This window comes from Kogia breviceps, chromosome 6 (assembly GCF_026419965.1).
Source record: "Kogia breviceps isolate mKogBre1 chromosome 6, mKogBre1 haplotype 1, whole genome shotgun sequence".
NCBI lineage: Eukaryota > Metazoa > Chordata > Mammalia > Artiodactyla > Physeteridae > Kogia > Kogia breviceps.
In genome coordinates, this window is record NC_081315.1 from 146818938 (window position 1) to 146832712 (window position 13775).

At 48.9% G+C, this 13775-nt stretch overlaps 2 protein-coding genes across 8 annotated transcripts in view; one reads left to right on the plus strand and one right to left on the minus strand.

Moving 5' to 3' along the window:
• Window positions 1–6287, minus strand: part of TMEM175 (transmembrane protein 175) — a 21475-nt gene extending 15188 nt beyond the window's left edge. For 2 of the 3 annotated variants that reach the window (XM_059067410.2, XM_059067409.2), the window contains exon 1: window positions 5865–6287. The gene's annotated coding sequence lies outside the window, so the exon portion shown is untranslated. The remainder of the gene's footprint in view (window positions 1–5864) is intronic. The other variant, XM_059067411.2, reaches the window with a different exon arrangement.
• A 19-nt stretch (window positions 6288–6306) lies between these two features.
• GAK (cyclin G associated kinase) overlaps window positions 6307–13775 on the plus strand; it is a 52074-nt gene continuing 44605 nt past the window's right edge. For 4 of the 5 annotated variants that reach the window (XM_059067384.2, XM_067036869.1, XM_067036871.1 and 1 more), the window contains exon 1: window positions 6307–6604. In XM_059067384.2, coding sequence (XP_058923367.1) covers window positions 6460–6604 — 145 coding nt within the window. In that variant the 5' untranslated portion in view covers window positions 6307–6459. The remainder of the gene's footprint in view (window positions 6605–13775) is intronic. The other variant, XM_059067381.2, reaches the window with a different exon arrangement.

Consider the following 13775-nt stretch of genomic DNA (forward strand, 5'->3'; position numbering starts at 1 on the left):
AGGGTGGAGGACGGGTGCGGATGGGGCGCTGGCTCTCATCTGCATCTCTAATTTCTCTCTCACTGCATTCACTGTTTCAAGTTTGCACACAGGAAGAATCACTCCTTCTGGTGCCCAGCACTGAGATTTAGACAAATGCACAAGGTGTGTAACCATGGCCCCAGTCACAAAGCAGTTCTGTCCCCAAGCAGTCCCTTTGTGGGCAGGCCTTCCTCCACCCAAACCCTGGCCACCGCTTGTGTTTTCTGTTACTGTCATTTTGCCTTTTCCAGATTGTCCCATAAATGGACTTGTACCCCAAAGAACTTCTTGAGTCTGGCTTCTTTTTTTTTTTTTTTTTTTTGCGGCACGCGTGCCTCTCACTGCTGTGGCCTCTCCCGTTGCGGAGCACAGGCTCCGGACACGCAGGCTCAGCGGCCATGGCTCACGGGCCCAGGCGCTCCGCGGCATGTGGCATCTTCCCGGACTGGGGCACGAACCCGCGTCCCCTGCATCGGCAGGCGGACTCTCAACCGCTGCGCCACCAGGGAAGCCCTGTTTATCTATTTTTTAAGGATTGTACTTTGGTGTCATATCAGAAACTCTCGCAGATTGTTTTCTAGAAGTTCTATGGGTTTTTTCATATATGATGCAATGTATGGATTAAAATTCTTTTTTTAAACATATGGATAGCCAATTCTTCCAGCATCATTTGTTGAAAAGACTATTCTTTCTCCAATTACCTTTATTCCTTATTCAGAATCAATTGAACATATTTATACTCATGGGCCAATTTCTGGACTTTTTATTCTGTTCCATTGATCTACTTATATATCTTTATACCAACACCACACTATTTGGAGCACTATTTGGAGTACTGAAATTAGATACTATAAGTCATAAAAATCTGTCCTTGTTCAAACTTGCTTTGGCTATTCTAGCTTTTTTGCAGTTCCAAATGAATTTTAAAATCAGTGTGTCAATTTAAAAAAAAGTCTGCTGGGATTTTCATTGGAATGGCATTGAAGCTATAGATTAATTTGATGTCCTAACGATCCTGAATTTTCTAAATTAATGAATGCTGTGTATCTTTCCACTTATTAAGGTCTTTAGTATCTCTGAGCAAACCTTTTTAGTTTTCAGTTGTAAGTCTTGCACATCTATTTCAGATTTATCCCAAAGATTTGGTATCTTTTGATGCTCTTGTAAATAGTGTTCTTTTTTCTAATTCCAACTTCCAATATTTGTTGCTAGTTATTTAGAAATATGCAATAACTTTTTATTTTGCATATTAACCTTGTATCCTGCAACCTTGCTAAAGTCACTAGTTCTAGTAGCTCTTTCTGTAGTTTCCACGGATTTTTTAACCTAGAACAATGATTCTCAACTGAGGGCAATTTTACCCTGCAAGGGACATTTGCAATGCCTGGAGACATTTCCTAAGATTCTTTTTGATGTGGACCATTTTTAAAGTCTTTATTAAATTTGTTCCAATATTGCTTCTGTTTTATGTTTTGGTGTTTTGGCTGTGAGTCATGTGGGATCTTAGCTCCCTGACCAGGGATCGAACCTGCACCCCCTGATTGGAAGGCGACATCTTAACCACTGGACCACCAGGGAAGTCCCTCTTGAGGACATTTTTGTTTGTGACAAGTGGTGTGTGCACTAGTATCTAGCGGGCAGAGGTACAGGTGCTGCTAAACATCCTACAGTGCACTGGAAACATCACCCCTCCACCCCAATGAGGAATTATCTGGTCCACAATATCAACAGTGCCAAGGTTGGGAAACTCTGACATGGATGATCATGTGATCTTCAAATAAACAATCTTCCTTATTCCTTTTCAATATGGAAGCTTTTAATTTTTTTCTTTTCTTTTTTCTTTTTTCTTTTTTCGGCAGAGGACTCAGTGAGTGAAGGTAGTGGGATGGAAATTAACTAGTCCATCCTTTTTTTAAAGAATTAATTAATTAATTTATTTTTGGCTGTGTTGGGTCTTCATTTCCATGCGAGGGCTTTCTCTAGTTGCGGCGAGCGGGGACCACTCTTCATAGTGGTGTGCGGGCCTCTCACTGTCGCAGTCTCTTGTTGCGGAGCATCCAGACGTGCAGGCTCAATAGCTGTGGCTCATGGGCCTAGTTGCTCCACGGCATGTGGGATCCTCCCAGACCAGGGCTCGAACCTGTGTCTCCTTCATTAGCAGGCAGATTCTCAACCACTGCGCCACCAGGGAAGCCCCTAATTTCTTTTTCTTGCCTCATTACATTGGCTGGAATTTCTAGTACAATGTTGAATAGAAATGGTGAGACCAGTGACTTGTTCCCAGTCTTGGAGGGAAGAAAAACTTATCCAGTCTTTCATCATTCCATAGGTCAGCTATAGTTTTTTCATAGATGCCCTTATTATGTTGAGGAAGGTTTCATTTTATTCCTAGTTTGCTGACAGTTTTTTTTTTTTTAATCAGGGAATGGATGCTGGATTTTGTCAAATGCTTTTTATTTTTTTTTTAATTTTTTTTCGTCTGTGCCGTGCAACACGTGGGATCTCAGTTCCCCCATCAGGGATCAAACCCATGCTCCCTGGAGTGGTAGTGTGGAGTCAACCACTGGACCACCAGGGACGTCCCCGTCAAATGCTTTTTCTATGTCTATTGAGATGACCCATTTGGTTTTCTTTTTCACTGTAATACTGTAAATTACATTGATCCATTTTTTAATACTAAGCCAACTTTGCATTCCTAAGATGAACCTCACTTGGTTATGTTGTATTATCCTTTTTATATAGTATTGGATTCAGTTTGTTAAAAAATGTTTTAAAAGAATTTTCATATCTTTGTCATGAGGAACATTAGTCTGCAGTTTTCTTTTCTTGTAATGCCTGTGTCAAACTTCGGCATTAGAATAATGCTATCCTTACAGAATGAGATGGCATTCATATTTCCTTCTTTCAATTTTAAGAATCTATATAGTATTGGTATTATTTCTTCTTTAGTTTGGTAGAATTCCCAGTAAAGCCATCCAGGTATAGAATTTTCTTTTAGGAAAAGTTTTTAACTACAAATTCAATGCTTTAATAGTTATAGAGCTATCTAGGTTATCTATTTCTTCTGGAGTGAGTTTTGGTATTGTCTTCCAAGGAATTTGTTCCTTTAGTACAGGTCGTTAAATTTATTGGCATAAAGTTGTTCACGTTCTCTGATTACCCTTTTAGCAATGATGTCATCACCTTCATTCATGATATTGTTAACCTTTTTTTTCCTTGTTCAACCTGGCCAGAAATTTCTCTATTTTATTTATCTTCTCAAAGACTCAGCTTTTGGCTTCATTGATTTTCTCTATTGTTTTTGTCTTCTACTTCATTGATTTCTGCTGATATTTATTATTTCCCTTTTTGTACTTACTTTAAGTTTCATTTGCTCTTATTTTTCTAGTTTATCAAGATGACTGATTTGAGACCTATCTTCTAGTCGTGTTTTAGCCACAAATTTTGAACTGCTGCATTTTCATTTAGTTCAAAATTTTAATTTCCCTTTTGATTTCTCCTTTGACCTATGGGTAATTTAAAAGTGAGTCAGTCAGTTTTCAAATATTTGGATGATTTTCCAGATATATGCTATTGATATCTAGCTTAATTCCACTGTGGTCAGAAGACATATTTGCCCAGAATATGATCCATCTTGGTAAATGCTGTTTATATATTTGAAAACATGTATTTTACAAATATCCATTAAATCAAGTTGCTGGTGTCATTCAACTCTACCATACGCTTGGTCATTTTCGGGTTATTTGTTCTATCATTATCTGAGAAAGAAGTATTGAAATCTCCAACTACAGTTGTGGGTTTGTCTATCTCTCCTTGCACTACTACTAGTTTTTGCTTCATGTATTTAAAAGCTTTATTATCATGGGCAGAACTGTTTAGGATTGTTATGTCTTTTCATGAATTTACCCTTTCATCATTATAAAATAATCTTCTTAACTTCTGATTATAGTCTTTTGTTATGAAATTTACTACAAAGGGACAGGTTTGGTGATGAAGACTATAAATTCAGTTTTAGACATATATATATGACATGTATACATGAGCTATCTCACGTATATGAGAGATACCTGAGAACAAATGTCTGCGAGTTCAGGAGGGAAGTGTGATCTGAAGACACAGATCTGGATTAAGATGGTGTTACTACAGCACCTAGTGCAGTGTCAGTACAGAAAGTGCTTCATCAGTATGAAATACAAAGTCTGAATAGACTCTTGTCTCCAAAGTAATTACACTATTAAAAATCTCCACCCTGGGCTTCCCTGGTGGCGCAGTGGTTGAGAATCCGCCTGCGGATGCAGGGGACACGGGTTCGTGCCCCGGTCTGGGAAGATCCCACATGCCGTGGAGCGGCTGGGCCCGTGAGCCATGGCCGCTGAGCCTGCGCGTCCAGAGCCTGTGCTCCGCAAAGGGAGAGGCCACAACAGTGAGAGGCCCGCGTACCACCAAAAAAAAAAAAAAAAAAAAATCTCTACCCAAATGTAGGTCATACCAGAATAAATCCACAGCCTCCAAACTCAAACGAGCCCTGGACTACATCATGCTTTCTAGTGAGTTATTCACTAGGTTTTCCACAAAAGCTATTTTAGATCTTTTCCACACTGCTCAAATCTTAGCTTTCTTACCTCCCTTCCCATTTTCGGGAGATGTTTTCTTCTCCTTATTCATAGTGAAAACAGAAGAAAACAGAGAATTCCTTTGCTTTCAGTCCAATAAACACATAAATTTAACTGCAACTACAACCCACCTTCCTCCCTTCCTTTTACGATGAAAAGCGATTTTCTTACATCCAAAGTGAACACTTCCCTATGCTCTGGATGGCATTCCCTCCTACCTTCTAGGGGACCACTTTGCACCTGTCCCTTCTTTCCCAGCAGACACTGACTGGCCCCCTTCCATCAGCTGGAGGCTGCTCAGCAATCTCCTATCCTACAACCTCTCAACATCCATCATAACTCTAGCTCCCACACTTTCTTCTCCGTAGCCAAACTTACTGAGTTACCTCCACTTACCATCTCTCTCTCCATTTCTTTATTCTTCTACTCAGGGTAATGGAGAGTTTCCAATGACACAATTTATTCTTGGCAAGGTCACCAAAGATCTCAATGTTGCTAAATCCAATACACATCTTTTACTACTTTTCCTACTTTTAAATGACATTTGACACTTTTAATTACCGCCCCCCCCCCCCGCCCACATCTTTCTTTGGCCCAGTGACATAAAGCTCTCTTAGTTTTATTCCTGCGTCCCTGGCTGCTCCTCCCCTCTGAAGACTGTACCCTCTTTCTAACTACCATGTCCCCTTGGTGCGCTCTTCAAGTCAACTACCACCTACATGCTAGGGACAACCAAATACAGCCTGGGCTCTTTCCTGAGCCCCCAATCCTTGTATTCCATTTACCAGACGAACACACCTGCTGGAAAAGCCACGTAACTTGCGTGGACTTCTAGCTGTACCACCAGCTGTATCAACAAGACCCTGGCCACCTGGCCAGGTAATGACACTGCTGAGCATATTTTGCACCCAAAGGCGGGGTGTGGGGTGCGGGATTAACTATACCGTGCGTTCTCCAAGATAATCTAGGATCATTAAGGCGAACTTATAAAAGGATACTGTAAGCAGTAAAGCACTGCATGAACGAAGCTGCTTTATTATACGGATAATGCACGTTAGCCCGTCTGGAAAGAGATTTTTAAGTAGCATGAAATTCTAGGCGGGTTAAGAGGCTCTCTGGGGCTTTCGGCTCCAGTTCTGAGTTTGCGGATGAACGCTCCACACCAGGACCTACAGGAAGCAGCCGGGCACACAAACGAGCCAAGGGATCAGGCGAGTGGTGGTGTCTTACCTGAGGGGGCAGCTCTAGGTGGTGAGTGACACGCGGTATTCTGGGTCCAATGCTGCCAGATATGACTTTTCTACAGAAGCTACAAAACTCGGTTTCTAAAATTAACCTCTTCAGTCTTTCTTTCAGTAGCAACCAACTCGTTAAAAAGACGGACACTGCGGGCCCCCCCGCGCTCCAAGCACACGACCCGCTCCTCCCGCCGTGCGGCCCAGCCCGGTGAGCCCCCGAGCACCAGCCTCCGTGGAAACGGAGGGACGGTTGAGCGCCGCGCCGGGGTCCAGATCACCCGGGGGCAGCCGCTGCCGCCGACGCCAGCCCTCTGCTAGCGCGACACCCGAAATCCGTTCCGAGGCCTGCGGCACCGCGCACGCGCAGCCATCCCCCCCCCCGCGCGCCCCGCCCCGCCCCGCGCATGCGTGGCCGCTGGCGCGGCGGAAGTGAGGCGCCGGCGGTCTTCCGGGCGGCGACGAGCTCCAGCCCCTGCGTCGCGGCGTCGGGCGGAAGCTGGTGCGGTTCGCGGCCGGCCGTTGCTGAGTGGACCCGGACGCGGCTGGACGCTGAGCCCTCGGTCCGGCGCCCTCCGCGGGCCGCCAGCATGTCGCTGCTGCAGTCTGCGCTCGACTTCCTGGCCGGCCCGGGCTCCCTGGGTGGTGCTGCCGGCCGCGACCAGACTGATTTCGTGGGGCAGACGGTGGAGATGGGCGAGCTGCGGCTGCGGGTGCGGCGGGTCCTGGCCGAAGGTGAAGCCAGGGCCGGTGGCATGGGCCCCGCTGGGGGAGAGTCAGGGCCGGGGGAGGATGGCCGCGGCGGGGAGGGTCACGGCCGGCCGGGAGGCCACTGCTGAGGGTGAGGCCGGCCTAGGGTTGGGCACTTCCTTGTCGGAGGCTTGGGCTCAGGCCGGGGCAAGGTAGTCTTGGCGGCAGGTGTGGGCTGACCCGCGGCCGGAGCGGAGGCTGTGGCGGCGGGAAGGAATGGTGGGCAGGCGGGGCCTGGAGCGAGGGGCCACAGTAGATGCGGAGCGAGGGGGCCCCTCACGGCCGAAGGCTGGAGTCCGGAGGCGGGCGGTGCGGCGGCGTGGGTCCAAGTCGTGGTCCTTCCCTCGCCTGGAGGGCGGTAGTGGGGCAGTGGACATAGGACTGGCCCTCCTCGGGTGACAGGAACTCCGGCGTGGGTGACAGCAGGCCGACCCTGCTTGGGTGTTGGGACGGACAGCGCAGCGTCCGGTAGCCGGGCTTTTCTCTCTTAGCACCTGAGCGTCTCGCTCCCCGATCTCTGTGTGAGATCCCACGGAAGTTACTGCAAGCTGAGCCAGCAGGTGTGATCGGGACGGAATCTTGCCGGCTGGGCTGGTCCATCTTTAGTCGGCTGTGTTTCCGCGTGCTCTTTCTGGCTTCCTGAACGTCCTCTCCCTTCTTCACCCAGAATTTATCAGCAGTGTTGGCGCAGTCCTAGTTCCTCATCTGGGTTTTTCTGTTTTGTCTGGCATGGCAGATTTCCCTAGCCTTGGTGCTTACCAGCTCAACAAAGCCCCAGTTGGCTTTGGGGCTGGTGCTGAAGCAGAACTGTATCCCCTGCACTAGCACTCTTGCTTCTGTTTGTAGCCCACTTGAGTTGCGAAACTGGGCTGACTGTTCTGGTGCCCTCATTCCTTAAGGCCTGAGCTGATGTGCTGGCCTTTAGCATCATAACACACTTTTTCTCCACTGTCAGGAACAAAGAGATTTTGGGTGTGATTTAGTGAGAAAACCTCAGGCTCTTCTTTCAGAGGTAGGGGCCAGTTTCTCTAGTAATGAGAGTTCCCCCAGATCAATTCATTTATTCTGAAAATACCAGGCAAGTATTTTGATTCTTTTAAGAAATTCACAGTGGACGGCACATGGTTTCTGCCTTGTGGAAGTTCAAGTAAGACACAGGCTTTGATGACCAAAGGACAACGCAGTGCAGGGGATCCTCTGGGTGGATAGACAGTGGGCCCAGCTGAGGTGGGAGGGTGAGGATGCACCCCTGCTGGGTGCAGTGGCAGGGCCAGGGGGAGGAGGGGTGGGGTGGGAGGTGGGTCACGGAGAGAAGGAAGCTCTTGCCTGTGGCTTCACACCCAGGGTGAAGAATGAGAAAAGGGGAGCAGCTGCTGTGGCTGTGCAGAGCACCTGATCCCTTTGCTCTCCGGGCGTGTCAGGAACTGAAAGTCACCGCTGCTCTTAGGAACTGTAGATTTCCTCCCCTCAAACTGAACTGGCAGCTCACAGCTTCTAAAGCTCGTGAAGCCTTTTTCTGAACTGAAATGGTAAGAAACCTGTATGAAGTCGTTCACATAAAATAGCAACCTTAGAATATAGGCTGTGGGAAACCAGGCTGTCTTGCATAAATATGGGGAAGGTCCCAAACCCAAAACCCTTGGGTACCTATGTTGACAGTTCCAGAATCCTTCAGGTTTTAGAAAGATAGTGTGTATCCTGTGTGTCCTGGGATACTGCCGCGGGAGTTGGGAAAGTGTCTCGTGATCAAGTGTGTTACTATATCTGTAATTAAATAAGTAAGCATCCTCACTGTGGGATAATTAAGTCTTCAAATAGCTTCACATCAGTTCATGTCAGGTGTTGCCCCAGATGAGTTTATAATAGATCAGATTTTGCTATCAGATGATTTAGGGAAAAAACACTGGTTTTCATAGATTTTTGGAATTTGCACTTGTCTGAAATGGGTTGTTGGGCAGAACTGTGGGTCAGGTGATCCAGATAGCTTTCTAATCTTTTCAAAATTTGTTCTAAATGTTCACTTTTTAAAAGCAAATTACTGGGAGTTCCCACAACATCAGAGATGCCCAGTCCAAGTGGGCTTCAGGATACGTTCTGCGTGACTTCTTGCTTTGGATCCTGCGTGCCCATGCTTCCTTCTGCCAGAAAGGATAACGGGGATGGATCGCTACTGCTTAGGAGCATTTGGTCCCTCGGGCAGCCCGGCTCTGTAGGGCTGCTTTGCTCTGTGGACTCGCTCCCGTGAGGTGGGCTCCTCTCTGCCAGGGAGGGTTCCGAGGGGACGTTTCCTCTTCGGACACTGCAGAGCACAGATAACCAGGATCTTTGCAGCAGGGGCTTAGGCTCGGTGGCTGGTTGTGGCCATCGGGACGAGGTGGCCCGCGTCTTGTACCTGAGTGATCGCCCTCTCAGCTGGCCCACCTGACCCTTCACTGGCATGTTGGCAGCTTTAAGGTCAGCCTTTAACCGTGGTGCTAGTGCCCAGCATAAAGCAGTAATAATCACCATAGCAGACTTGTGGGGTCCTGGCTACTTGGGGGGCACAGTCCCTGGCGCTTCACGTGGGTTGTGATTGTGGTGGTGCCGAGGTCGGGGCTGTCGGGACCTTGCCAGTGCTGCCGGGGGTGATGGTGGAGTCGTGCGGGAGCTCAGGGGAGGCTCTGGTCCCAGGAAGGGCCTGGGTCGTCTTAGGTGTGTCCCGGAGGGATAGGTGTCCAGAGGATATCAAGGTAAAAGAAGCTGCTGGAGCGGTGCCGCTGGGGGGCCGGGTGGGAGCCGAGCGCGGAGGCTGCCACTGGCTTTGGCCCTGCCCGTTGGGCGCCTGTGGTACTTCTCCAGTGCACGTCTGTCTGCCGGCGCACGGGTGCCTGGAGCGGGACACTGGGGCGGTGGCCCTGGGGACGGGCACTTTGGGGGTGTCTTCCGGGGAGGGTCCTGGAGTGGGGACATCTCCCTGCAGGGAGGCGCTCTCCTTCCTCCCTCTACCAGGCCTGCTCGTCTCCAGAGACAGCACCTGCCGTCTGCATGAGCAGGCGCTCTCTGTAGAGTAGGTAGTGATCACGTGTGTGCGGTGGAGCTCCTGGAATATCCCGCTCCATAGGAGTGTCTGCTGCTTACCAGCAACGCTGGGAGAAAGCACGTTAAGATCACCCGACCTGCTTCCCAGGCTGCTGCACCGCCTGGCCTGGCGCCGGCTGTCCTGCCAGCGATGCCCCACCTCGCCCTGCCCCTGTCTGTGACTCTGCGCGGTGGGAGGGACAGTCTCCAGCCTCCTCGGAGGCCCTGCCAGACTCCAGCCTCCCCACAGCCTCATCATTTTAGTGGATAAAAGTGGTGTCTGGTTCTGCTGGTTTGCGCTTCTCTGATGGGTGAGTTTGAGCTTATTTCAGTGCCTGTCAGCCGTTCTGGCTCCCCTTCAGAAATTGCAGGGTCACATGCTGTGCCTATTTTCTTTTATTAAGAGTAATTTGAATTGGGTCATTCACCTGGGGTGTGATGCAGACTTCAGGTGCTTTGACAGATGCACGCAGCCTGGGTAGCAGGTGCCTGCGCAGAAAGTTGTCACCCCAGAAAGCCTCTGGGCCCCAGTCACCCTCCCGGCCAGGCGCTCGCTGGCTCTGGGTCCCCTCTTCTGGGACAGCGTGTCACTGGTGTCGCGCCCGGTTCCCCTTTCTGCTGCAGTTTGCCGTCCCTCCCCTGCCGTGGACCTGTGGCTGTTCCCGTTGGGGCTATTGTGAATAAAGCTGCCAACCACATTTTTTATGAGGTTTTCGTGTGTTTTCCTTTCTCTTGGGTAAAATGCCCAGGAGTGGAGTGCGGGCTTTTAGGTTGGATGTAGGGTTAGCTTCAGATGAAACAGCCAAACGCTCCCCACCGTGGCTGCACGGGCTTCTGCGCCACCAGCTCTGAGCGCCCGTTGTGTCGTTATGCCTGTCCTCGAGAGGGAGCGGTCGAATCTGCGTTTTCCCCGTGATGCTGTCCGACACCTCTTCACCCGCTTATTAGCCAGTCGTGTGTCTTTTCTGTGTGTGAGATGTTTGTTAAAATCGTTTTTCCATTTTTTATTGGGCGGGAGTTGTGGGAGTTTCTTATTATTCTGAATCTGAGTCCTGTTTTTATATAATACACGCGCATGCACACCCCCCCACCCCCCACCCACCCCCCCATATGTGGGGAAGAGGTCAGCCGTTTCCCGATTCCAGAACATACACGGTAATGACTGTGTAGGGCGCTGTCTTAGCACTGCCCAACCTGGCATTCCTTCATGCGTTTATACGCTAGTGTTACTATTTTTGCGTAGACTTTTAATTTTGAGGTCGTTGTAGACTTATGTGCAGTTGTAAGAAAAGATGCAGAGAGGTCTGCGTACACTGCCCGTTCCCCCGTGGCAACATCTTGAAAAACTGGAGTTGCCGTCACAACCAGATTGGACGTGTCCATCCCCACAAGGGTCCCTCGTGCCTTTCACAGCCAGATGCCCCTCCTGGGCCCCTGGAAAGCACTAATCTGTCCTCCTCTGTAATCTGTCCTTTGAAGAATGCTGTATAAACGAAATCACACATCGAGTAGCCTCTTGGAATTGGCTTTTTTCACTCCGCGTGATTGTCTGGGGACCCAGCCCGGTGGTTGTGTGTGTAACTAGTTCGCTTGTATTTCTGCAGAGCGCTCCGTGGTGTGGACGTGCCACATTTTGCTCAGCCATTCACCCACTGAAGGACATCGGGGTTGTTCCAGGTTTTTTTGTTATTTGAAATAAAGCTGCTATAAACATTCGTGTACAGGCTTTTGTGTGTGGCTGTGTTTTCATTTTTCTGGAATAAATGCCCAGGTGCTGGGTCACATGGCAGTTGCATGTTTTGTTTTTTAGAAAACTACCAACCTGTTTCCTAGAGCGGCTGCGCTATTTTCACATTCCCATCAGCAGTGGGTGAGTGTCTTAGTTTGTTCGGGCTGCTGTACAAACTGCAGACAAGGTGGTGTAAACAACAAATTCATTTTCATGATTTTGGAGGCTTGGAGTCTGAGATCAAGGTGCTGGTAGGGTCTCTGGTGAGGTCTTTTCCCTCAGCTGTTCTGGTGTCTCTTCTTCTAAGGACTCTAGTCCTGTTGGGTCAGGGCTTTAACTTTATCTATCTCCCTAAATGCCCTCTCTCCAGATACAGTCCCATTGGGGGGGTGTTAGAGCTTCAACACGTGATTTCTGGGGGGACAGAGCTGAGTCCATTACAAAGCGTGATGAGTTTCTCTGAGTCTTTGCCAGCGTTTTGTGTTGTGTTTTCATTTGCTCATTCAGCAGGTGGGTAGTGATGGCTCGTTGGGGCTTTCATTTGTTTCCCTAAAGGCTAACGCCGTGCTGGTTACCACCTGCCCACCCTCGTAGGGGAGACGTCTCTTTGTGCCTTCTGTCTATTTTTGAATCGTCTTTCGTTGCTGAGTTTTGAGAGCTCGTTGTATGTTGTAGATAGGAGTCCGCTGTCAGATGTGGTTTGCAAGTGTTTTCTCTCAGGCTACAGCTTGTCTTCCAGCCTCTGAACAGGGTCTGTTGTGGATCCAAAGTTTTAACTTTCAGGAAGTCTGTTCTATCACTTTTCCTTCCTGAATCCTGCTTTTGCTGTCAAGTCTGAGAACTCTTTGCCAACTTCTGCATCTCCAGGATTTCTCTCCTATGCTGTCTCATGGTTTTGCATTTATATGCTCTGAGTTGATTGTCGTGTAAGGTGTAAAGTTTAGATTGAAGTTCTTTGTTTTGCCTGGAACTGTCCAATTGCTCCAGCACCATTTATTGAAAAAACAGTGCTTCTAACATGGAATTGCTTCTGCGTCTTTGTCAGAAGTCCCTCGGGCATATTTGTGTGGCTCTATTTCTGAGGTTTTCCTCTTTTGTTCTGTTGCTGTGTTGCTCCACCAGTGCCACGAGGTCTTGATTACTGTAGCTATACAACAGAATTTGAAATTGGGGTTTTTTTTAATAGGAAAAATTTCAAAAATGCAGAAAAGTAGAAAGAATAATGACAGAACAGACACCTTTGTCCCTGCTATCCAGAATTAATAAACGTTAGCTTTTTTTTTTTTAATGTCGTATTTGGTTCCAGACTTCTTCTAAACAGTGAAGCATCACAGATGTTGTTAAAGGTTCTGTTGAGCCCCTGCCCCCTGGTTGCATTTCTCTGTTTCTCTTCAGAGGCAGCCACCACCATGAGTTTAGTGCATGTACCTCCTACTCATCTTTTGTTTCCTCTGCACGTGCTGTGTTCACAGACAATGCATAGTCCTGCTTTTGGGGGTGTTAAATATAATACAAGTGACTGTGTTGTCGTTGTTTTTTAAAATTTATTTAATTTATGGCTGCATTGGGTCTTCGTTGCTGTGCGCGGGCTTTCTCTAGTCGTGGTGAGCAGGGGCTACTCTTTGTTGCGGTGTGCGGGCTTCTCGTCGCGGTGGCTTCTGTTGTTGCGGAGCACGGGCTCTAGGTGCACGGGCTTCAGTAGTTGTGGCTCGCAGGCTCTAGAGCACAGGCTCAGTAGTTGTGGCGCACGGGCTTAGTTGCTCAGCAGCACGTGGGATCTTCTCGGACCAGGGCTCGAACCCGTGTCCCCTGCATTGGCAGGCAGATTCTTAACCACTGCGCCACCAGGGAAGCCCGTGACTGTGTTTTAATAGCTGACGGGTTTGTCGTTGTGATCTCCTTTGCTCAGCACACATTTCTGATTGCCCTCTATATGTCAGACTGTGTCCTAAGTGCTGGTGACACGAACAAGCTGCATGAGATTTCTGCCTACTTAGCTCGCATCCTGTGGGAGAGACAGTAAACGGGTATCCAGACGAACGTGTAACAGAGCGTCAGGTATTGGAGAGTGCTGGAAGGAGGAAGAGCATTGGGGATAGGGCGTGGCTGGGGCAGGACTGAGCCAGGAAAGTGATGCGAGCAGAGCCGCCGTGGCAAGAGGGGGAGTGGGCCAGCGTCCGGGGCGAGCTTGCCCGTGGGGCGGGCGTGCCCGTGCAGGGCTGTGGCAAGTGCAGTGGCCCTGGGTAGCAGTGGGCTTGGTGTGCTGGAGTAAGCACAGTAGTGTGGGTGCGGCCGCAGCCGAGAGGACCAGTGCTGGGGCTGGGCAGAGGCCAGGAGATGTTCCAGCGGACCTGTAGCCTTGCTGAGGTG